The sequence below is a fragment of the Corythoichthys intestinalis genome, chromosome 22 (genome assembly GCF_030265065.1).
Source record: "Corythoichthys intestinalis isolate RoL2023-P3 chromosome 22, ASM3026506v1, whole genome shotgun sequence".
Lineage (NCBI taxonomy): Eukaryota > Metazoa > Chordata > Actinopteri > Syngnathiformes > Syngnathidae > Corythoichthys > Corythoichthys intestinalis.
Genome location: NC_080416.1, coordinates 32,964,678 through 32,990,154, shown reverse-complemented (window position 1 = coordinate 32,990,154; position 25,477 = coordinate 32,964,678). Strand labels below are relative to the sequence as shown.

General features: G+C 40.8%; 1 protein-coding gene across 5 annotated transcripts in view; it reads left to right on the top strand.

The window, feature by feature from the left end:
* The first annotated feature begins 9,004 nt into the window (after positions 1 to 9,004).
* Positions 9,005 to 25,477, top strand: part of mindy1 (MINDY lysine 48 deubiquitinase 1) — a 35,942-nt gene continuing 19,469 nt past the window's right edge. Inside the window, exons 1-8 of one of the 5 annotated variants that reach the window (XM_057827590.1) lie at positions 9,099 to 9,237; positions 10,742 to 10,948; positions 13,511 to 13,558; positions 13,630 to 13,930; positions 21,462 to 21,710; positions 21,792 to 21,958; positions 22,021 to 22,078; positions 22,145 to 22,209. In XM_057827590.1, the coding sequence (XP_057683573.1) occupies positions 13,720 to 13,930; positions 21,462 to 21,710; positions 21,792 to 21,958; positions 22,021 to 22,078; positions 22,145 to 22,209 (750 nt within the window). In that variant the 5' untranslated portion in view covers positions 9,099 to 9,237; positions 10,742 to 10,948; positions 13,511 to 13,558; positions 13,630 to 13,719. Of the gene's footprint in view, positions 9,238 to 9,306; positions 9,673 to 10,741; positions 10,949 to 13,510; positions 13,559 to 13,629; positions 13,931 to 21,461; positions 21,711 to 21,791; positions 21,959 to 22,020; positions 22,079 to 22,144; positions 22,210 to 25,477 lie in introns of those variants that run through there. The other 4 variants (XM_057827592.1, XM_057827593.1, XM_057827589.1 and 1 more) reach the window with 4 other exon arrangements.

Here is a 25,477-nt window from a genome sequence, read left to right as displayed (position 1 = left end):
AAATGTCCCCTATTCCATTGACACATATGTAAGTCGATGCCATTGACGGCCATGGTTGTCCAAATTTCTCATTCATTTTCAATAGCAAACAAAAAAAAAACAATATCCCCAAATCAACAGGAAAAGACAAGATATCAATAAGACGTGTCCCCCAAATGTCCCGGATTCCATTGACGCATATGTAAGTCGATGCCATTGACGGCGATAAACGTCCAAATTTCCCATTCATTTTCAATGGCAAAAAAACAATGTCCCCAAATCAACAGGAAATCACCAGATATCAATAGGACATGTCCCCCGAATGTCCCCAATTTCAGAAATTCTCCCAAAACAACAAGGAACCCAATAGGAATAGGAAGTGACCCTGAAATGCCCCCAACTCAACAGGAATCAACTTAACATGAACAGGAAGTGACTTTGGAATGCCCCAAAATCAACAAGTGACCCAATATGAACAGGAAGTGACCCTGAAACGCCCCCAAATCAATACGAAATGAGCCAATATGAACAGGAAGTGACCCTGGTATGTCCCGAAATAAACAGGAAATGACCCTGAAATGCCCCAAAATCAACAAGTGTCCCAACATGAACAGGGAGTGACCCTGAAATGCCCCCAAATCAACAGGAAATGACCATAAAATGCCCCCAATCAACAGGAAGTGACTCTGAAATGCTCCAAAATCAACAGGAGGTAACTGGACATCTACAGGAAGTGACCCTGGAATGCCTCAAATCAACAGGAAGTGATCTTGAAATGCCCCAAAATCAATATGAAGTAACCCAATATCTACAGGAAGTGACCCTGAAATGCCTCCAAATCAAGAGGTGGTGAACTGATATCAATAGGAAGTGATGTCAGGGGGTTTAGCTGGCAAAACATAGCTACCATCGCATTTTCCTCAGAAATTCCACTTTCTAATTTGAAACGTAATGCTTGTGACATCATTCAGGGGCAAGTAGTAGAGGGCCGTTCCATTCTGTGAAAGAATATTTTATTCATGCTTATAAAACACAATTATTAACTGTTGTGAAACTTTATGCTAGCATGTGAGACTGTATTTATGTTCGTGCATTCCAAATATGTGTGCTTCATATATATTCCTTTGAACTTCCACAATGATGCCTGTTGACTGCCTTATCAAGATTTGACTACTAGCCAGAGCTAGTTTCTAAGGTCATAACTCAGGATGTTTTTCTGTGGAAACTCCCCAGGTTGGACTGTAATAAGTTTCATTTCTGTTTCACAGTAAGCATCCAATTTTGAGAAACAACACCAAATAAGGAGAAGCAGTTAGAGCTCACTCACTTCCCAAACTGTTGCTATTCTGAACTAACCAATCATTGCGCACCACACACCCACTGTTTTGACATGTTTTGACTATTGCTACTAAATAAAAAGGCAACACGGGAACTTGTTGGGAGATGACTCGCGATGCTACACAGAGCCTCTCAGCTGCCGACCCCGTGTGCACATTAAACTTTGAAGCTGACTCGAGTGATTCCTGACTGCAAATGGTTTCATCCCCGATAAGTGGGAGGTTTCTCTCGTTGTGACTGTCGAATAGAATACTCGTGTGTTTTATTTCCTGACACATTCTTTGGCCAGAGATGAAGAACCCAGTCAAAATGGCCGCCAGCCCAAAGACTTCGCCTCCCAGCATGCCGCACAACTCCTCCAGGTGTTGCTACTTAATCCATTTAATGGCGTACCACATGCGACACGTCACTTCCGCTCTTTAATATTCATGACATTAGCTACTGTTGCTAAGGGGGGACAGGTTCTCGTTTGTCCCCAATAGTAAATGAATGGAAAAAGTGTACGAAGGAGATGTTACAGAGCTAAACCTACCAATTCTGTCCGAAAATGATGTCCCTGGTGCCAAATTCACTGGTAAAGATGTGGATGAACATACAAATGTTCGGTTAAAGAGATAGCTTGAGTGTCAAAGGCTGAAAAAGAGCCGACCTGATCCAGATGTTGCTTTTTTTATCGACACCTTTTTCTTACGCCACTGACAATGACATTGTCCTGTTTCAAAAATCTATCCTGTACCACCATATGCCCTGTCTATCTTATATATTATATCCTCTGGTTGTCTTAGGTCTCTGATCGTTCTTTTGGGCAACTTACATTGCTATTTTTGTGTAGCGATCGCAAATGCTACTCGTTGACAGCCAACGAACACTTTTAATTTTTTTATTGATAACAAATATTAATTCTATAATTTATTTACAATTCCCCCTTACTAATGTTGTTGTTGTTGTTTTTTTTTTACAACAGAAAAGGTAACAACAGAGGCAGTCAGCTACCATTTTAATTTTTTTCAGGTCATTCATTGTCAGACAAGCAGCATGGCAAAACGCAACGCTAAAAAATAAGTAAAATATCAAAATGGCTCACGTCTTCGTCCTCTGTAGAACCATGGCCCCTAACAAAATGTTTACTACATATGAAATGTGAATGGCTTCACCTGACGATAAACTGGACTTTTGGACGTCCGCGCAAGTTGATCCATTCTTCACATTTTTTGGGTTTCGGGAAACGTATGAAGAAAACATCCTTCATATGTCGTAGCATCTAGAGTCGTTACTACAAGTTCCATATCAGCAGTGCTTGATCAGCATGTTCGTTTTTGAAAGATTACCAGAGAAAACTAGCAGAAATATAATGGTTTGTATGTGAGGGCGTGTCTATAATGTCCCACTTCCGCTTTACGATGCGACGTCACGGTCTAAAAATAGCATTCGTGCGGTACGCTATTGCAGCTGGCCTGGAGGAGTATATAAGAGATGACCAGATGGAGTGAAGGGAGGCGCGGAAGGAGATTGACAAAAAGACCTGGAAGAAAATATTTTGATTGATGAGAACAGACCTAAGTTGCCGTTTTTGAGACCTTTAGTTTAATTAATGAAATAATCTATATTAACTTTGTGATAGTGATAGACGTCCAATCCATTTGAAGCGGTAGGGCCACCCTGTGACTTAACTCGCCCTGCCTAAACACATTGCGTTTTTGTGTCCACTGAGGGCCAACATATCCAACCCTCTATTAGGCATTGTCTACAATTAATTCGGGGAATTCATCGAGCACCGGTTTGTCAAGTAATACGCATTCCTCAGTTGTTGAAACCATTTTAGTGTTGAAATATGAATCATAATGGCACAAATGCCATTACGAAAGCGCACAGCACCTTCCAAACATGGTGTTCTCAACAGTACTTGTGATCTTTAGTCATTCACAATTGCAGAAATTGTCATGTACTTTTATGTCAGTGGTGTTACACTGCCATGTTGCAACTACTGTACATACGGAATAACATGATTTAATTTTGACATCGGTGCCATCCAACCAGATAAAATTTGTGATTTAGTGTGTGCACAACTGCACTTCAATCACATTCGATCATTCACTCCCTCCACTAGATTTGACAATGAAGGGAATAGTATCTTTTCTCATATTTACCATTCGACTGTTTGTATTACTCTAACACACTTAATATAATCAATCAGGGAATAGTATCTTTTCTGGTATTAACTGTTGAACTGTTTGTATTGCTCTAAAACACCCAATATAAAATAAGTAACATTTATATCATAATTTAAGGGAAAAAAAGCAGAATATATTTGATATAGGGCATAAGACATACGGTACTGTGCAAAAGTTTTAGGCAGGACACCTGCCTAAAACTTTTGCACAGTACTGTATATTTTTATTATATTATGTATATACAGGATATACTGTATGTATATATTTTCTCCAAGTGGAAGCTTCCATGATCCTAATAAATTTAATAATTTAAAAAAATATATAGAGTACTGTACATGACGCCTTCTGACCACGGAAGCCCAAGATGGACGATGACAACCAGGTAATAGGCAAGACATCTAAAGGCCCATGTCTGCAACACCAAATCCCACAATCAGCTCTTCTGGACAGTCCAGAACAAATGGCGGGACGTCCTGTCCAAACACAAGGTACACCAGAGAACGCTCGATATCCAACTGATAACACGACTGATAAGACTCCAAGCGCCCCTTTGACGCTGAGGCGGGCAAAATCTCCCACTGCGGTTGCCCCAGTTACGGTGACTCATAAGGGTGTTACCGTACATGTACATGTCAGTTCAGAACGGACGCGTACCGAACGAGTTTCTGACGGAATATAACCCTTACTTTTCAAGGCTGTGAGTTGATCGGGTTACAGTTTCGTCTTCTCTACTATAATGAGAACCAAATCGGTAGGACAGTCCAGAAACGTCAACGGCGTGACAATGTCGCCACCGCGAGAACGCAGTGAAACGCGGGCGTTAGAGTCAATTAGCCAATGCACATCAGTCGCAGTGCGGCCGCATGTTAGATGCGTCCCAGAAGCGGCTCAACGCGACGCACGCGAAAAGAACGGCAGTTTATTATTTGACGCGAGACGCGGCCCTCCTTCGTCAATACTACTAGCTAGGATCGGGCCGGAAGTCACTCGTGTAATAATACGGTGGATCTGGTCGATTTTCAAACTAATATGCAATCGTAATTCGTAACCTACTTTTTGAGTCCATCAGATCTCTTGAGTGGTAGATCGGGGCACAGTTGACTTGTCTTTGTTGATTTACTGCTGTCTTCTCTGCTATAATAATAACCAACACAGCCCCGTGTTCAATAGAAAACCCTCCTACCACAACAAAACAAATAGGAACTAATATTCACATAGGAACTAAAGTTAAACAACATAAAATATACAATATAAATGAATACTACATCACATTTGTAAAATATAAACACATAATAAAATAAATAATAGCCCATTTAAATAAAATAAATTGAAATGAGCTAAAACACCTGTAATTAAATAATAAGAATAATACACACATCCTGCTTACACAATTAAATTTATGAATTTCTGTGTGGCGCTTTAACTTGACAAAATCCACCAATAAAGCTTTTGAAAACCATTCATACGAAAAAAAATGTTTCATTGAGGCATTTCATTTGTAAAATACATGTTAAAATCTTTGTCATTGGGATTGCGTTTCTCTTTAGCACAGGACTTCTTTTTTCTTCTTTCTTTCAGAAAGAAAGTGGACCAATACGCGGGGTCTGAAAGGCAAATTGTTGTTTGATCATCGTTAAATACCCGCTACTTTTTGAGCAGAATTTTAGCTATGTATAGGCTAATGTTCCTATTGTTTAAAGCACAAAAGTGTGTAATAAACAACTAGAACATTTATATTTTGCATTTTGTTTTTTTACTGTACCGAAAATGAACTGAACCGTGACCTCAAAACCGAGGTACGTACCGAACCGAGATTTTTGTGTACCGTTACACCCCTAGTGACTCAGCAACTATGACGCACGAACTAAAAAGCTCAAACTGCGATAGAAGATTATACTAAACAACGGCCAAACACACCCTTCTTCCGGACCACGGCCCGCCTCACCAAAGCCTTTAAATGACTGAATGCTTAACTAATCGTCATTTTTCTCGGGAATCTTTTGTCGACTTCTGATATGGTGGCCCTGGAACCAGTCTGCCTCCTCGCCTGGGTCTGTTGCTGTTTTGCCTTGCAGTTTGATCGCTGTTGACCTGAATAATTGTCAACTTGTGTTTCGAAGACTTTTTCCAGCTTTCAAAATTGAGTCAGTACAAGGGGTTTGTGAAAGAATATTTTATTCATGCTTATAAAGCACATACCTGCTATGATACTATATTTATTTGTGCTGTGACTGTATCTATTCATGTTCGTGTGCGCTATTCATTTCTTTGAACATGATGCAAAGAGTTTATGTGGACTTCCTTATCTGATTTACTCCCTTTCGTGCCAGCTACGGCAAAGTTTCCAAGGTCTTAACTCAAGATGTTTTTCTGTGGAAAACCACCAGCGTTGAGCAGCAATAACTTTTACTTATATTTTCTCAGTAGGTATTGTTTTGTAGTAAGCAACGCCCTTTCAACAGGCATAAAGACCCTTGACTTGTGTATTCTTATTGTACTCCTGCGTGTTCACAGCACCTGGCTGGAGCACACCGTTGTACCCTGGATATGTATATCTTGTTCATAAAGTCTTTGAAGCAGGCAATCCTTGGCTGGGTTTGATTTTTTCTCTTATCTGAGCTATTGATTGATACTTGTCTCGGAGTTCAAAATTGAAATTCCCTGATAGGGTTAAGACAATGTGCGAAGTTTGGCCTTTTGGCCAGGTTGTCGGCTCTGCGCCAGCCCGGGTCTGGCGGTTCGGCTGGCGTGATTCGGCAGTCTGGCTGAAAGGTCAGATTCCTTCAACATCTATCTAGCAGCATCAATTCCAGACAATGAGCTAACAAGGAAGTGATCCCAAAATGCCCCAAAACCAACAGGAAGTGACCAATGAACTGGAAGCGACTTGGAAATGCCCTTAATAAACAGAAAATGCTCCAAAATCAACAGAAAATGCTCCAAATGTACAGGAAGCGGCCTGTAACTACCCAAAAATTTAGGGATGCAGCTATCGATTATTTAGATAATCGATTAATCTATCGATGAGTTAGTTCGACTAATCGAGTAGTCGTATTAAAAACATTTGATGCATTGCAGGATACATTTTAGGAGATGTAAAACAGAGTGTTTATGCTTGCAATAACATTTATTTTGACTTGCCAAGAATGAACTTTCAAAAGAGCATAAAATGTGAATACCAAATACTTGAGTGTTTATTCAAACAATGTAGAATGGCACAATCATTTCACAAGAGCAATAAATGCATTGAATAATAACTTTCTAAGTACAACCAAAAAAAAAAACAAACAATTGGCTAACTTGCATTAGCAAAAGTCCGCAAGCTTAAATGCTATAAAATGCTAACTCTTTTTTTTTTTTTTTTTTAATTTAAAAAAAAAAAAGCTCTTAACAAATCGTTCAAACACATATTCCCACAAAAAAACTGCTAAATATACTTCTAAACTAAATAACGAATGCATAAACAAACATATTAGCTAGAAAGAAAACATACCTTACTTTGGTCTTAACAGGAAGCAGCCATGTTAGACGAGTTATGTCATATTCACTGTTGCCACCAGAGGGCTGCCTATTCACCCAAATTGATCAAACTAAATGCAAACACTTTCATAAAAAAAACATCACAACCCCACTCTAATTAAACGAATCCTCAAAGCAGCAAAATTTGACCTGAAGCTTTTTTCTAATCGAATTACTCGAGTTAATCGTTTAATCGTTGCAGCACTACTAAAATTGCAGGGAAGTGATCCGAAATTAACGCTTTGGCTTCCAATGACAACAATAGACGTCCAATTCACTTAAACTTCAATGGACTAGCTGTGAATGCTCATAGTTCAGTGATGGAAAGTGCGATTCCTAGTCAAAATTAATTGGACGTCTGGCACCGTCAATGGCAGCGAGTGAGTTAACTTATTTGGCCTAAAATAAACTGGTCCGGCCCACATAAGAAGTAATTGCAAAATTTGACACGAAAACGGCATTTGTTAATAGGTAAGCCGCAGTGGACTATAAGCCGAGCTGTCCTCATTGCATTATGGGATATTTACACCAAAAGATAAAACCGGTAAAACGTTATTTGAGACCAAATGAAACACCGTGACGCTTTGAACCAATTGGCTTCATTTCTTCAAGAAGCTTCATTTGGCCATCACTGCTCCCTTGTGGTAAACAGTCAACCTGTGCTGTCAACACCATTGTCATCCAACATGCCTCCTAGCATGCATTGCAGCGCTACAGATGTAAATAACAATCAAAATTCATGTTCTGTGCTAATTATGTCTTCACTTACTGTTTCAGTTGTTTCATTAATTGCTAGCTATGGTATATGGTAACACTCTATTTGACAGTGGTGCCACACCACTGTCATAAGACCATCATAATTATGACATGACACTGCCATGAGCATTAACGAATGCTTATGACGGATGTCATTTTGTGTCATCCGGCAAATTATCTTACTTTTGAATGGATGTAAAAGGTCCGAGCGAGACATAAATGGAGTTCGCGACATAATCTGCCGGATGATACTTAATGACATCTGTCATAACCATTCATTAATGCCCATGATAGTGTCATGTCACAATTATGACTGTCTTATGGCAGTCTTATGACGCCGCCATTAAATAAAGTGTTACCTGTTAACCCAAATAAATGGATGAATAAGCCGCACTGGCCTATAAACCGCAGGTTTCAAAATAAGGGCAAAAAGTAGCGGCTTATAGTCCGGAAATTACGGTATAGTACAATGTCATCTCATGTCTTACACTTGCATATATTATGAAAATATAGATTATAAACGACTGCTTGTGCACATTTAGTTTCACTAAATGCTGTATGCATTGTAAATGTGACGTGTCAATCAAATGGAAGTTCATTCAAATTTACTCCACATGGGCGAGACGTGCCCAAGAGTCTCTTGGTTGCAACACATTTATCATGTTTACGGCGGCCTCATTCATCAACGAAAATAAATACAACCCCCCCCCCCTAAAATATCTATTTTAAAGCAAGCAAGCTGTCGTAATGAACACAAATAAATCCAACGCGTCCGTGGGTTTACGTGTCAGATGGAGTTTGCGACGCACTTTGCCACTTTACGGTAATAGCTATCTGGTTGCCTGGTGAACGGGCCAAAGTTATTCAAGAAGAAAGGAAACGAATAAACATTCAACAACTACGCGAGTTATCTTTGTATTTAAGTGCCAGTCAAATTTTTCTTTGTGTGAAACTTTTAGAGGGGGATTTGAACACAAAACAGGACAAGTGGGTCGCTATCATGCTAACAGAAATGCTACTTCCGGTCGCGAACGACACATGAGTTTTTAAATGAACAATCGCTTTTTGTGAACGTGAACAAGCTGCTGTAAATTCATTTGTAATGGTTATGCTAAATCTTAACAAGTTGTGTGAGTTTATGTCGTGTGACAAAGCAAATGTATTTACCCCAAAAACATTGCGACGACTTTTAGTTTGAAAAGTGACAAGCGAGTGCTGCCACCTGCTGACTCATTTCCATCCTCACCATATTGACTGGTGGCATGCACAATCATGTCACGTTAGGTGCAAACTATTTTTTGCCCTCCTATAACATTATCATGATTTTGTGAAAAGCGCTTTCAAGTCTGCCATCGACAGCAAAAAATATATATTTGTAAGTATATATTTTTATATATAAATAAATAACTGACGCTCCGCCCACTGAGTAACTGTCAACAAAGTAAGATTGCAGCAGCGTGAGGTGGCCACAAAGGTAAGAATGTCCAATTATGGATTATTATTTGTTTGTTTTTGTTGTTTTTTTTAAACTTGGCTCGCCCCTTATTCATGCGAGAGACAACTGGAATACGTCAAAACGTCAAAGCTAGTTGAAATTGAGAGTTTCTTCTTACAACTTATCGACATTTCCTACTTTGTACACACAAAGACTGCGTGCGTTGCTTTTGCATTTCGTGTTTTTATTTCTTCGTGGCTCGCTAACTAGCCTTACTTGTCGTTAAGTGTCAACTAAAACCTATCAATATTTATTTCCGCCTCGTCTTTAGATGAGCTAACGCATTAGCTTGGCTAACGCTGTGACGTCAGCGTTTGTTATTGTGAGGTGGAGGTGGGCGTGGCGTGTGACGCCACTGTTTTAGCGTGCCAAGCTAACTTAGCACAGCTTGTTCAACTCAACTCAGGCTCGTTTGTGAGTACAAAATACATATTAGTATTTTATAGATGGTACATAGTTGTAGTTCAATGGATGATCACTGCTATTCAAATGGATTAGACGTCTATCGCCGTCAATGGCAGCCAATGAGTGACACTGATGAAAAAGTATTCAAGCCGTTTGAACTTTGAAGAGTAGGAATGTTATGGATCTCTTTCTTGGGTTTGAGTGATTTAAGTGGTAGTATGCTGAAGTTACTGTTTAGTCAAAGTAAAAATTAGCCAATGAGTTAAACTGGGCAGAATATTGACTTCAGGATGCTACCTAAATTTTCCACTAGAATAATGTAAGGTTGCAGTTATCGATTATTTTAGTAGTCGATTAACCAATAACTAGTTAGTTCAAATAATCGAGTAGTCTGATAAGGAACATGAAAATTAAAATACATGAGCTTAGCCATAAACGGTATTTAAAAAAAAAAAAAAAAAGAGGACCTAAGAATAATAAAAGAACAATTGGCTAACTTACATAGCTAAAGTACGCAGCTTTAATGCTATAAAATGCTAACGTTTTTATTTTTACATTGCTCTTGACAAATGCTTCAAACATATTTCCACAAAAAACGGCTGAATATACCTATAAACTAAATTACGAATGCGTTAAAAAACATAAGGTCAAACAAAAACATAGCTAATGTTAGTCTAAACAGGGAGCAGCTGGATTCAGCCATGTTAATTGAGTTACAGTGGTACCTCGACATATGACCGCTTCGATACACACTTCGATACTTTTCGACATCCGACGTAAATTTGACTCGCCATTAGGGTTGGGCATCGAGCATCGATGGGAACGGGTTCTATCACGCCGATGCTCCCGGAATTGTTCGAATTTTTTAATTTCGATTCCATGTTTCGATGCCCAGACCGCCAAGCGAGAAAAAAATTGCTCAAGTTCAAAGACTGATATGTATATACAAGTCAAAATTAGCACTGTGAGAAGTGCATATAATCTAAAAAATCATCGAGAGGTTAAGACTTTAATATAGACCATGCAATTTTTTTTACCCTGCCTTTTTTTTTTTTTTTTGGACCCTGCCTCTTAAAAGAATCGGAATCAAGAATCGTTCGGAACCGGAATCAAAATGTGGAATCGTAATCGGAACCGGAATCGTTCAATTTCAAGCGATGCACAACCCTACTCGCCATTTGTTTCTACATCCGACGACATGCTCGAAATATGACGACATGACAGTGCCGCAGATGGACGCACGCCGGATTTTCTTGTAAGAGAAATCAACACAGGTTTCAAAAAGGTTGGTACAGGTGGTGAAACAAAGAAAAAGGTGCCGCTTACCATTGAAATGAAGATGCAAATGATTGAAACTTGAACTGGAGCAACAATACAGCCATAGATTGAAACGTGAACTGGAGCAACAATACAGCCATAGAATGTCTACGATCTCCACGGTCCTCCTTCGACCTCTGTTCGCCAGTTTTTATAACTTGAGGTGACGATTGTAGTATTGTGGTGGTATCATCGCCAAAGAAATCACCAGCTTCGTCAGGTTTTTATAATTTATTTCAGAACTTTTCCAACACAACACACCTACTGTCAGCCGCAGTTGACGGCATTCTCAACAAAACATTAAAAGTGAAAGTAAACTTAATAATAACTCAGTAATGCCTCTAGAACGCATGACATACATTTTGAAGGGCAAAAAGAGGAAACTAACATGAGGGCCGCTGGATCAAACTGTGAACTGTGATTCTGTGTTATGGAGGATAAAAGGGGAAGAAGGAGGAGGAAGAAAAAAAAAAAGAGGTGAAACTGGAGCTTAATAATGGTAGAGGAACATTTTTTTGGGGGGGGGGTTGTGTTCTGGTGTGTTTTTCATGGTATTTTTTTTGACGGTGTGAATTATTTGTTGGAAAATCTATAAAAAATACAGTGGGGGGGGGGGGGGGGGGTGAAAGTAAACTCTCAACCGCAACGCTCCCTCGCTCTGTCACGTCAGTGACGCGGTGCGTTCAGGTACAGCACGCAAAACACATCCGCCACATTAAAACCCAATTTGTTACGTTATTACAGGAATTATTATTATTAATATTGTTATATTATATATGTATATTAATATAAACGCCGGGTTAGCATCTCTCCGGCGAAAAAGATTAGAACAACCACTCGGTGGTCATTCTCCAGCTGCTTCCCCGGCAACGATCACTCCTGCCCACAGCAGGGGAACGACGAGCTGTAACTTGCTCGCCGCCAGGGAGTTGCCAATCGATGAAGACAATCGACAACCCCACCACCGTGTGATATGGTCCGAGGTACTTGTGATTTTTTTGTTTTCGAAAGGTGAGAATAAGATTCGGAAACGTCAGGTTAGCATGTCGGCTAGCTGTCCGCTTCCTATTTTGTTTACGCTCTCCGGCGAAAAAGATTAGAACAACCACTCGGTGGTCATTCTCCAGCTGCTTCCCCGGCAACGATCACTCCTGCCCACAGCAGGGGAACGACGAGCTGTAACTTGCTCGCCGCCAGGGAGTTGCCAATCGATGAAGACAATCGACAACCCCACCACCGTGTGATATGGTCCGAGGTACTTTTTTGTGATTTTTTTGTTTTCGAAAGGTGAGAATAAGATTCGGAAACGTCAGGTTAGCATGTCGGCTAGCTGTCCGCTTCCTGTTTTGTTTACGCTCTCCGGCGAAAAAGATTGGAACAACCACTCGGTGGTCATTCTCCAGCTGCTTCCCCGGCAACGAGCACTCCTGCCCGCAGCAGGGGAACGACGAGCTGTAACTTGCTCACCACCAGGGAGTTGCCAATCGGTGAAGACAATCGACAACCCCACCACCGTGTGATATGATCCGCGGTACTTTTTTGTGATTTTTTGTTTTCGAAAGGTGAGAATAAGATTCAAAAACGCCGGGTTAGCATGTCGGGTAGCTGTCCGCCTCCTGTTTTGTTTACGCTCTCCGAAGCCAGGGAAGGGAAATGATAAAAGCCTGACTAACTTTGGTGGCATAAAATATCGTATGGATGGTGCAAGAAGTCGACAGTTTTGACCATTATGGAGTAATTTTGTCATGTCGTACTGAATAAATGCATTTTTAATATTTCATACTCCATTTAGCACAAGACTGTTATTTGTCACGACCATGCCATTTATTTAGCAATTGGGGGAAAATAGTTAGATAAAAAAGATATCCTGTAAAAATATTGGAGTAGAGAGATTGAAACAATCATGACATTTTGCTGCCCAAATTGTTATATATAGTCGATTCGTTTCAAAATATGATTCTAATTCACATAATAATGCTATTTGGGATTTAAGATTTTTTTCATGCTGTCACTGGCACTTTAAGTCTAAGGTCATTATTGTAAAGTTGAAGCTGTTGTAGCATTTTTTTAATTGCCTTTCATTAGCTACGTGCTTTAAAAAAAAAAAACAGCGGCCTCAAAAATGGGCTGACAAAATTGGCTTTGGATATCGGCAATTGGTTGAAAATGTTTTTAGGTATTGGCATTTGAAAATCACGTATCGGTCGATCTCTAATCGTGTGCCTTTTATTGTATCAAGAGGTTCCCACCCCTACAAAGTACACTTTGGAGGATTGTGTTTTGAATGTAAATTAATGCATACAACATAAAAAAAACAGCTAATTGGTACGTGTTGCAAAGACGATATAAACCTTTGTATTTTAACGAGTCGTTTTTATATCATAAAGGTAGGAAATATTGGCAACACCAAGTTTGCTTTAGCTATTTCAAAGAGATTTTTATTTTTATGATGTTTGTAGTGACTCATTTTAGCATCGCATAAGAAGTAGTAGTAGATAATTATCGCCTGTGTTTTTTTCCTTGTCTTCAGTTACGTGTGGAAATCCCGCCTCCTGACAACATGACAACTGTTGCATAGGTACGTTTGTTTCACCGTTGACAAATTCGGCCGCGACATACTTAACATGTTTTTCTTCTTCCCGTTTATAGCATGTCGACACCCGGCGTGATTAACGGCGACTCGTGATGTGCTGAGTCACTCATCTTCATTGTCGTCACTAAAGCAAATACAGCAAGGAAATGTCCGCCTCCGAGCCAGCGTCCGACCCGGACGCTTCGAGCCCGCCCGCCACCGTCAAGGAAGTCCTCGTAGCCACGACGACGGCGGAGTCCGAGGTCGAGGGCTCCTGCCCCCGGGCCGATTGCGAGAAAGGGGTGGAGCCGACACCGGCGGAAAATGGACCTGCGCAGAGTAGCGCTGAAGAAGAGATGCCGGAAGGCGGGGTGAAAGGTGAGTGACGCTTGGTTCCGTGATGACGTTTCTGTGTGTGCAGTTTTAACATGTTTTACTTTTCAGTCGTCTTGTACGGATCTTGTAGTTCTTAGAATATAAATGATCATAACTGTCAACCCGAGGCCGTTGGCAATCTTTCAAATAGTGACGTATGCCCTTACAAATTGGTGATTAATCTTACAACGTTGTATATAGTGTACAATATGAAACAAAAATAAAACTCAATTTTTAAAATAATATGTATTTATTGGTAATATTGTAACATATAACCTGGTGCAATCAAAGAATATCATGATTACTAAAATTTTAACAGTGACTTTTGTTATAATTGTATGTAGCACTTTTGGCAATTTCTATCATATTCTTGATGGCTGCACTTCATGGCACTTCAGCTCGCAATTCAGTTTGACTTGAAGGTAGTTCATTAGTGTGGCCAATTATAAATTTAAGAGGTCAATTGATAAAATGGAACTTACCGCTGCAATCTTTGAGTCAGGGAACATTTCTTTTGCTAATTCTGAGAAGTGATCAGCAATAGTTGCGGGCAAATTGTGTTCGGCAACAAATTGGCAGAATGAAATCTCCGCTTTCGTCACTTTTCATTCTGCAGACTTCCATCTTTATGACCAGTGTTGTTAATCTTACTTTAGAAAAGTAATTAATTAGTTACAAATTACTTCTCCCAAAAAGTAATTGAGTCAGTAACTCAGTTATCTGAAGGTAAGAGTAATTAGTTACTTGGCAAAGTAACTGGTGTTAGCTTTCATGTTTTTTTTTTTTTGTTTTTTTTTTTTTCATTAAAAAAAAATAATAATAGAATAAATAAAACATAGTAACCTTTGGTATGTTTGGAAATCGTTTAATGTTGTGAATCAACTGTTAAAGTTGTTAAAATTGCTACCGTTTTTGCATTAGTTCCCTTCTGTCTACTTTCGACATGTTAACGTTTTAAAACTTTCGTCATTTAAAGATATTTTCAAGTCAAGATTTTGCCGATTTAGGAGCATTTTAGATAAAAAGTTCGCTAGGAAGGTTCACTACAACAGAGCCTTTCTGAGAAGTCTACTGCTTCAAAATGGCGGCTATTTATTAACACCGCCGTCTGTCATTTCGCATGTAGTTCTGTAAGCATTTGGTATCTAGGCGTAGATTGTAGGCTGTCGGCTACAGTCAGGAAATATTGGAGCCACCTAGCCTAGCATCGTGTTTCTCTCTCCGTGTCTCTGACTTTTCTCGCGTCATTCAACCAACATGTAGCGCACATTGTCTCGTTGTCAAAACGGTGACAAAATCCGAACGGAGAAAAACAAAAACGTAATGCACAAAAAAACGTAAAGATTTGAACGTCCGGCATACACATTTAAAAATCCGTGCTCACTTGTACAAATTACGCCGAAACCGTACATCTTGACAGGTACGAATTATCAGTGTTGGGAATAACGCTGTTATAAAAAACGCCGTTACATAACAGCGTTATTTTTTTCAATAACGGGGTAATCTAACTAATTATTTTTTCCGCCGTTACAACGCCGTTATCGTTACTGACTGTCAAAAGCGGTGCGTTACTTACTATGAATAAATTGAAGAAACTACCAGCCGTAGCGAGTCTACTCTGCTCTGTTTATTTGTCATCCAAGACTTTGGGTGCGTTCAGGTTCATGGCAATGAAAATAGTAAACACACATAGCCTTCCTTTGCAAGAACGATGGAGTTGCCGTTGTATACGGTCATAATGTGCAGGTCCTACATCCATCCGCAGCAAAACTGTTCGTAGCTTTGTAGCGATAGTAATTTCGGAATCGCTGATGAGTTTAGTAACACGCACCAAATAACATTATCTGGCTTTTCCAAAAAGCAAAGACCAGATAACAATACAGCAGAATGTCCATTTCACGTAATTGTGGAAGCCCGTCGACATCTTTACTCCATTTGTCTTCGGCTTGCTCGTAAGGGTCAACATTGTTCACATCCTTAAGTTTGATCATATATCTGTTCTTCGCCTCAGTAATGAGTTTGTCTCTTTATCGGACTGGCAAGTTAAAGTTGAATGTCCCGCGAGCCAGACCTGCTTCCAATATGGCTGCGTTGTTGTCAAATCTCACGTGATCCCCCATTCTGTGACGTAAACGCTAGAGGTGTGCATCAGCACTGCCCTCACGATTCGATTCGATTACGATTCGGAGGGCCACGATTCGATTCGATTCAGAGGGTCACGATTCGATTCGGTTCGATTCGGCAATGCATCGCGATGCATTAAAGCCTGGGATGCATTAAAATTCTAAAGCAAAGCATATTTTTCGTGAATCATGACAAGCGGTCAGACATTAAACAACTTTGTACTGGCTCTTGTGTCACTCCTGGTTGAAGTCAAATGAAAATACGTTCATATATATATATCAGGGCTGTCAAAATTATCGCGTTAACGCGCGGTAATTAATTTTTTAAATTAATCGCGTTAAAATATTTGACGCAATTAACGCACATGTCCCCCTCAGAAAGTATTCTGCCTTTTGGTAAGTTTTACAGCAAGGCTTTTTGTGCTGTCCAACAGCGAACTCTTGTGGTCGCTTTGCGACATGGTTTATTGTTTTCTAAAGATGCACCGATACCGATACTAGTATCGGCAGGGGGCGCCGATCCGGCCCGAAATGGTGGTATCAGTATCGGCGAGTACCAACAAAGACGGGGCCGATACCATTTACCGGTCCATTATTATAACATTTGACCACAGCCTTTTTCTCCTCCTGGCGCTCACTACACTCTGTATTGTGTGATGACATGTGAACACCAAGCAGCTATCGCTATTGGCCTGCTCCAGACCAATGAGAGCGGGCCAATAGCCACTCCTGACCAATCAAAAGGGGGCTTTTTCATATGGACGAAAAACAAACCAGGAAATATGGCGGCGCCGCGGCGGTCGGGAAATATTTCCAAATAGAAATCCCGTCGATTAAAATCAATGGCTGCATGCAAGATTTGCGGCCTGAAAGTTTGGAGATGTGGAGTTAAATCGGCCAGTTTCAATACCTCGAACTTGATAAAACATTTGAAGATGAAACGTGAACGAACACAACGAGTTTGAGCCTGCTAGAGCAGGATTGCTATCCAGAGGAAGAAGGCCGCTGGACCGGAGCCACAATCTCTGGTCAGTTCACTTCGTCTACTTTACTTTTATTGTCTTTTACTGAAAGAAATGCCGCAGTAATTTCGGAAGTGTTTCCAAAGTATTGTTGCCACCTTTCAGAAATAGAAATAAGGGACTCCCACCTCCCGAAAAAAAGGAGAGACGGGATGCTGTGGTCAATTATTATTACTTATAATTGTTAGCGTCTGCAAATGCGGAAACAAGGTTGAACCTCGAAGCAGACAACAAGCGGCGGATACATAAAAGGGTTTAATGATTGCAAACAAAAAATAACACGCGATCGCGGGACAGTGGAAATAACAAAAGGAGTCGGTGACAGCAGGTCGACGGACAAACTAAGACGATAGGCAGCGGTTACAAACGAGAGCAGCACACTAACAGAAAAACCCAATGCAGGGGCATAACAAGCAAATGTAGCGAGATTATTGTGCCAGATGTCAAATAGCGATCAGCAAGGCAAATATCTCGGCAGCCTTCTCTGAGATCACCCGTGCTTAAATGCTGCGTTGACGAGCCTGCATTGGATTCAAGTGCCACGCCCCACGCCCAGCAACAAAACACAATCTAACCAGCAGCAGAATGTGACAATAATTTCATGAAAGTTGCACTGTTTGGACTTTGAGAGGTTTAAAAAAGTTTATTCAGTTCATTCAGAGTTATGAGGTATTATTAAGAATTTATTTTTACTTTCTTACTGTTGGACAAGCTGGATAGGGGCTCTCGAGGACCGGGATTGGGCACACCTGCTCTAAGAGATAGGACATAACATAACAATGGCTGAAGCGGAGAAAGAGGGAGTGAGAAAGATTATTGATGCACCTAAGACATTGAAAGCAGACATCTGGAGACATTTTGGCTTCTACGAGGTTGGTGGGAAACTTGACCAGAGTTATGCAGTGTGTATAAAATGAAACATGAGAATAATAATACAAATGGGGAAACAAAATCCGTTGCATCACCGGAATTGCGCAGGGAAGATTTTTGAAGGTACCTATATATTTTAAAATGCGCTGAATCGATTCGGCTTGTTGCCCGCATCGAATCGAATCGTCCATGCCCCGCATCGGGATGCATCGATTATTGTTGACACCAGTAGTAAACGCTCGAGCCGAATAGCGCACATACTTCAGAGCTGGTTGTTAATATGTGAATTGTCTTGCCCTATGTTTGTATATGTGTATTTCTTGTTAAGAAAGTTTTTTTTTTTTTTTTTTTTTTTTTTTTTAAACAAACTTCAGAGCCGGTGTTTTCACACACAAACCGGAACAGCGCGTGCGGCAAACACACACACGCAAAACAGATGCAGAGGGATATGATGGCAGAGCATTCAGAGGAAAATTTGTCCTTTACGAGGTGGAGTTATAAACACTATTTCAAGTTGGTCGAAATTAAAGGAAAGAACGTGCATGTAAAGTGTAATCTATGTCCCGGGGCAAAGCTTTTGTCGACATCTGTGGTAAGAAATTCAAATCTGTATATTTTTGTTGCACTTCAAGTGTAGGATAAATCTGTTGCTGGTGAGGTGCAATAAATATTACAAGGTTCTAGAACACAACTACCTGTCTGTTCTTTTCTATTCAACTGACTCGAATACTGCTCACAAACTTTCTAATTCTTTGACATACATCAACTTCTTTTTAAAGTAATGGAAATAGTTACGTTCCCTGGTAATTAGTTACTTTTACTATAGAGTAATTCAGTTACTAACTCAGTTACTTTTTGGAAGAAGTAGTGAGTAACTATAACTAATTACTTTTTTAAAGTAACGTGCCCAACAATGTGAATGATTGTATTGAGTTACAATAAATTGATATTAAAACCCGTCTAGATGTTTTTGTTTTTATAAAAGTTCTAAAAACAGTTTAACTAGTAGGTCTCCATTGTTGTTGACGTCGCATGGCGGTGACGTCATTTGTCTACACTGCCTGGCTTCCAGAGTATGACTCTAGCAACATAAACATGTCATCTGTTCAACCCTTTCAATTTGAACCCGAGAGGAACATTATTGAGAATGACAGCACTGTCGATATTTCACCAAACGAGCAGCAAAAGCAAAATGAACAGGAAAGACGGGATGAGACGAGAGTAGGACAAAACCAATGTTCTGCCAAAATGTGCTACACTGGTGAAACATTGACTTTGACACCCATCGTATTACCGTGCGCTTTCAGCTTGTTTTGTTTAGATGCATAAAGGCAGAATGTATTACAAATCCCTTAATGCTTAAACGTAGTAATATTAAATTAGGGTGGTTTAAATACGCTACGTGACTAATGTGGTCAACAGATCAACAATCTGCTTTAAAGGTACCACAAGAAAACACAATTCTGAAAGTATGAGAGGGGAAGACATGCAAAAAGAATTTTGAGGTAATGAAAAGGTAGTAAAAGACTCAATAAAAACACAAAGAGTAAGTACTCGCCGCTTTTAACCAATGTGGGCATGTATAGGACGTCTCGCTGCGTCGAAGGAATTGCAGAACGGCGGAAGTGTTCATGTGGCAAGTTCGTCTGTGACAGTGACAGCAGCGGACTCCGTACTGTCGCTGCATGCAGGTAGCGTTCAAGACTATTTACACTGTATAGTAACATTAACACCACAAGGACCATGTTATTTTTTTCTACACCGATGGTAGAGCAGGGCGGTAAACCGAAAATTTACCGTTACCGAAATTCTTCACGATAACCGACAATTCGGTAATTTATTAAAACAAGAAAATATAGTCTTTTCATCCTGCTTTGACTCTGTGTTGTTCAGCTATGTTCATTCCCCTTTGAGAAAGCAGTCAGTGTGCTTACATATGAAGTCACGTGGTTTTCAGGAAGCCAAACAAAAAGAAGCCTGGTAGGCTAACGCTAGCGGCTAATACTACAAGCAAACGTGATGGAGTCTGGTTTAAGGGAGCTTCGCCAAACTTTCACCTGACATTAAGTAAACTCTTGGCGGGTTCCAGACGGGCTTTCACCCGCTGTCCTCCCTGGTTCTCACGATTTCAGGAAAGGATGCTTTCAGTGCTTTCCTCTGGTAGCCAAGCCACAGGCTAACGCTAGCGGCTAACGGTACAAAAAACATGGAGTCGGATAGCGGCTCTAACCTTGTGGAAACGGCTGAAATTAATGAGTGGACTGGACTTCATCTAGCAATCATTATGTCGCGTTATTTGGTGTCTCTTTGTGATTTCTCTGAAAGCTTTCATGATGGTAAAGCACTCAGCTTAAAGTATAATCCAACAGTGAAGCCTATATATAATATGACCGTTTAATGGCCACAGTTATTTTTCTGTATGTGTTTGCTTTATTCTGCCATCATAAAATCACAAATGTTTCATTGGCATCAGAGCAATACAGCTTTAATCTGGTTGTGTCTGTGTGGTGGTGCATGTATTAAAAAATTTCTGGGGGAAAAAACCCCCTGAAACCTTGAAGTAAACACTTGTGTTGAATAATTATGTCACAGCAGCCATTACCAATAAGTTGTCTGAAGTGTACTGTTAAAGCTGCAAGTCATTTGTGTTACAATGACACGTTTGCACAGTCGTCATATTGATTTTTTTAATGTACATTTTTCAAGTCATACAAGCTCACATGTTCACACTAGAATTCTTATTCTTACAAGATTTTTTTATACTTAATGTTTAGACTGCATGTGCAATTGTTAAATTGAAAGCTGGTAAATAAATTTAACGAAAAACGGTTAATTTGTATTCCATGCATTGATTTAAATTTTCAAATTATATAACAGTCCGCTTGGGCGAATTTATCGTCATTTATCGTTATCGAGGTAAATCTGCTCAATTTACCGTGATACGTACTTAAGGCCATATCGCCCAGCCCTAACCGATGGTATGTGTATTGTTTATCTACACAGCTGGCCAAAAGTATTGGCACCCCTTCAATCCTGTCAGACAATGCTTAGTTTCTCCCAGAAAATGACTGCAATTACAAATGCTTTGGTAGTAATAAAACAAAGTAATAAAAGTAGTAGTAAATCTCACACCAAAAAATATTTTTCATTTTACACAAAACTCCAAAAATGGGCCAGACAAAAGTATTGGCTCAATTTGAAAAATCATGTGATGCTTCTTTAATTTGTGTAATTTAACAGCAACTGTTACTTACCTGTGTCACATAACAGGTGGTGGCAATAACTAAATCACACCAGTTAAAATGGATTAAAGTTGAGTCAACCATTGTCCTGTGTCCTTGTGTGTACTACATTGAGCATGGAGAAAAGAAAAAAAACCAAAGAACTGTCTGAGGACTTCAGAAGCAAAATTTTGAAGAAGCATAGGCAAGCTCAAGGCTACAAGTCCATCTCCAACGACCTGAATGTTCACACCACACAGTAGTCACCTTTTACCACGCATGTGCCATGTCGTTGCAGAACCTGAAGTGGATACCATGGAGAGTTCTTCGGTGGCGACGGCAGACAATTCGGATGATATGCGAGAGTCCGGCGACCCCGTGTCCTTCTCCGTTCCCGATCCGGACCTTTCCGAGGAGACGATGATGACAACGGCGGAAAGTCCGAAAGAGGCAGACGGCGTCTCGTCCTCGCCTCAATCCGCTTCGGGTGCGGAAGAACGCGCGCCGGCCGAAGAGGCGCCCGGTTCGAAGGACGACGCGGTGGCAGGTGAAAGCCGAACCTAGATGACTGCGGCGCCTGCCGTGACGACTGACCCAGTGGTGATGGCGGTTATCTTCTCGTCCGAAGGGAGCTCCATTATCACCGGAGACGCCGGGATGGGCGCCATGGCGCCGGAGTATTACCTGGTCAAGTGGATCACCTGGAAGGGCAAGAAGACGCCCATTATCACGCAGAGCGACAACGGACCCTGCCCTCTGCTGGCCATCATGAACATCCTCTTCCTGCGCTGGAAGGTACAGCGCCGCCTCCTGTACACAGCGACGCGGCGTATCTTTACGTATGCGTGTTTGTTTAGGCAAAGCTTCCCGCTCAGACTGAAGTTGTCACCACAGAGGAACTGATGACTCACTTGGGTAAGCTGCCGCATACCACGTTGTCGGATGACATCAACACATTCATCATTTGACTTGCGCGCGCAGGCGAGTGTGTGCTGTCGGTGACGCCGAGAGAAAAGACGACCGGGATGCAGCTCAACTTCCAACAGGTATGTGCAGTATCTTTCCAGTACAAGACAGAAACCGCACATTTACTGCATGCGGTACTTGGGACTGACGGAATGACAATGTTTGTAACATTTACAACTGTCACCACCCGTTTGTGACGGGCTTCTAGATTGCTACTGCGCATGCGCAAACTGATGTCACTTCCTGTCGAGTGTTGACGGCAGATATATACTACTACAGGTCAACGATGGAAATCTTTTTCTAAACCGGTAGGGCATGTGAGGTACAGTGGGGCAAATAAGTATTTAGTCAACCACTAATTGCGCAAGTTCTCCCACTTGAAAATATTAGAGAGGCCTGTAATTGTCAACATGGGTAAACCTCAACCATGACAGACAGAATGTGGAAAAAAAACCCAGAAAATCACATTGTTTGATTTTTAAAGAATTTATTTGCAAATCATGGTGGAAAATAAGTATTTGGTCAATACCAAAAGTTCATCTCAATACTTTGTTATGTACCCTTTGTTGGCAATAACGGAGGCCAAACGTTTTCTGTAACTCTTCATAAGCTTTTCACACACTATTGTTGGTATTTTGGCCCATTCCTCCATGCAGATCTCCTCTAGAGCAGTGATGTTTTGGGGCTGTCGTTGGGCAACACGGACTTTCAACTCCCTCCACAGATTTTCTATGGGGTTGAGATCTGGAGACTGGCTAGGCCACTCCAGGACCTTAAAATGCTTCTTACGAAGCCACTCCTTTGTTACCCTGGCTGTGTGATTGGGATCATTGTCATGCCGAAAGACCCAGCCACATCTCATCTTCAATGCCCTTGCTGATGGAAGGATATTTTCACTCAAAATCCCTCGATACATGGCCCCATTCATTCTTTCCTTTACACCAGACATGTCCAAAGTCCGGCCCGGGGGCCAAATCCTGCCCGTGGTCAAATTTCATCCGGCCCCCAGCCTCTGTCATAAAATCAATAACGCCTGGCCCGCACACAGACTTAATAAATTGGTCAGCAGTACTGCTACCAGCATATGAAGTAGCTTACACACTAAATGCTGCTCCTCATTTACCCACTAAAAGGCAGCAGCACTCCAAGCAAAATTACCCCGTGTGACCCTTCACTCCCAATTTTCTAAAATGGCGACAATCAACAAAAAAAGTTGACCGTGACAGCCGACGCTTCAAGGATAGGTGGAAATTGGACTATTTCTTCACTAAAATACGCAACAACTGTGTCCGCCTCATTTGCAAAGAGACAGTCGCTGTTTTTAAAGAGTTCAATGTAAGGCAATATTACTAAACAAGACACGCTGACATGTACGACAACATTATAGGGAAGATAAGCAGCGAGAAATTGAAGCAACTTGAAGCTAGTTGAATTTCACAGCAGCAGTATTTCGCAAGAGCCCTAGAGTCAAAAGAATGCCACAAAGGCTAGTTTAGAGATTGCTGAAATTATTAATTAAAAAAATAATAAAGCAAATGTGACACAAAGAAGGGCCTGCTAAAATTTGCTTAAATATTATTGTTCTATGTAAAGGACGTCAGCCAAGGTCGGCCCCCCACATTTTTACCACACCAAATCTGGCCCCCTTTGCAAAAAGTTTGGACACCCCTGCTTTAAACTGATCAGTCGTCCTGGTCCCTTTGCAGCAAAACAGCCCCAAAGCATGATGTTTCCACCCCCATGCTTCACAGTGGGTATGGTGTTCTTCGGATGCAACTCAGAAAAAATCCAGAAATGACCATGCATGATTTTTTAAAGGGATCCTCTATTTTTAAGACAAGTAATTCTTAAAAGATAAATGTTAGTATGAGTTACAATAATTTGATATTAAAACCCCTCTTAATGTTTTTGTTTTAATAAAGTTTGTAAAATTATTTTAAGTGATAGGTCGCCATTCTTGTTACGTCGCAGTGCGTGACGTCCCTGGCCCCGAATGCCGAAATTCCAGCTTGTCACTCGTTAGCTTTCCCAACATGTCGTCAGTTCTACCCTTCCTATTTGAACCAGATCTGAAAAGTGAAGAGCAGGACAGCACTGTCGGTCGTTCACAAGACGAGCTTCAAGGAAAAATGCATGCTGCAAATACCTGATAAGACAAAAGTTGGGCAAAACTGGTGATGCGAGAGAGTGCTTTTGAGAACTCCAGTTGGGAGTGAAAGTGTATGTTGTTGGGAACTCCGGTTTTATTAGCAGATATTCAAGGTAAGCATATTGCGTTTTCAAACTTATCCCAAAATAATTATGTAGATTGTTAGCATCCAGAGCTGTCGTGTGCTTTACATACAGTACAGGCCAAAGAGCACACTTTGTGTAATCCATGTCTTGTACATTGTAATGCGTGGTAGCTAGGATACGTGTATAAAAGTACCAAAAAGGGGAGAAGCTTTCCACCTTGACCACTCTTCACTCGGGAGCTCATCAGTACGCAAACATGCGTTCCCTGACGAACTCCAACATTGTTGTAAGGTCCACGTCAGAGTCACTGTCGTCACTGTAGCGTGCCATAGTGCTTTAATTATTTAGTATGATTTGGGGGAAACTCCCACGAAGAATAGTCAACAAAAAAGATAGCAATAGTAATCCAAATCCACGTTTTTTACTCACTCGAAGATCCAGGAATTAGACCGATCCCAAGGCAATTTTACAGCCGCGATCAGGCCGTCGATTCCACAAAATAGACGGATCCGAAAAGCCGCTGTGGGACCGACGAATCAAAAAAATGGACAGATCGAAACCAACATTGCAGACGCGGTGGGACAGTCGGATCCAGAAAATAGACGGATCCATTACTTGACTGAGGATCCAGGAAAAATGTTCTGGCGCCAGTTGTAACGCTTGGTGGGTAGGATACGTGCATACAGGGACCAAAAAGGGGGAGAAGCTTCCACTTATGCACATTTATTCACTAGAAATAATAATTCCACCTTGACCACTCACTTCACTCCCCTTGTTTCCATTTGACTGGAAATTGCATCCAAAAGCAGCACATCGTGGCATTTTACTTCGCGAGTTTAGGCAGCAATAAGCAATTGTTGAATACGCTCCACATTTTGAAAGATCCCAATGACATCATCACTGCGAGCCTGCAAACCATGGCGCCAACGAACGGTCAAAATATGTAGTAAATATTATAAAATATTGCCATTGATTTAACATTTTATGTGTTTCTAACAACATATTTTAATACAAGAGAACAATTGTGGTTTATTAGAGCCTACATGTATTTAAGTTAGAGGAGCACTTTAACAATTAATTTGTGTGATACAGCTGCAAATTAGTTTTGAAAAC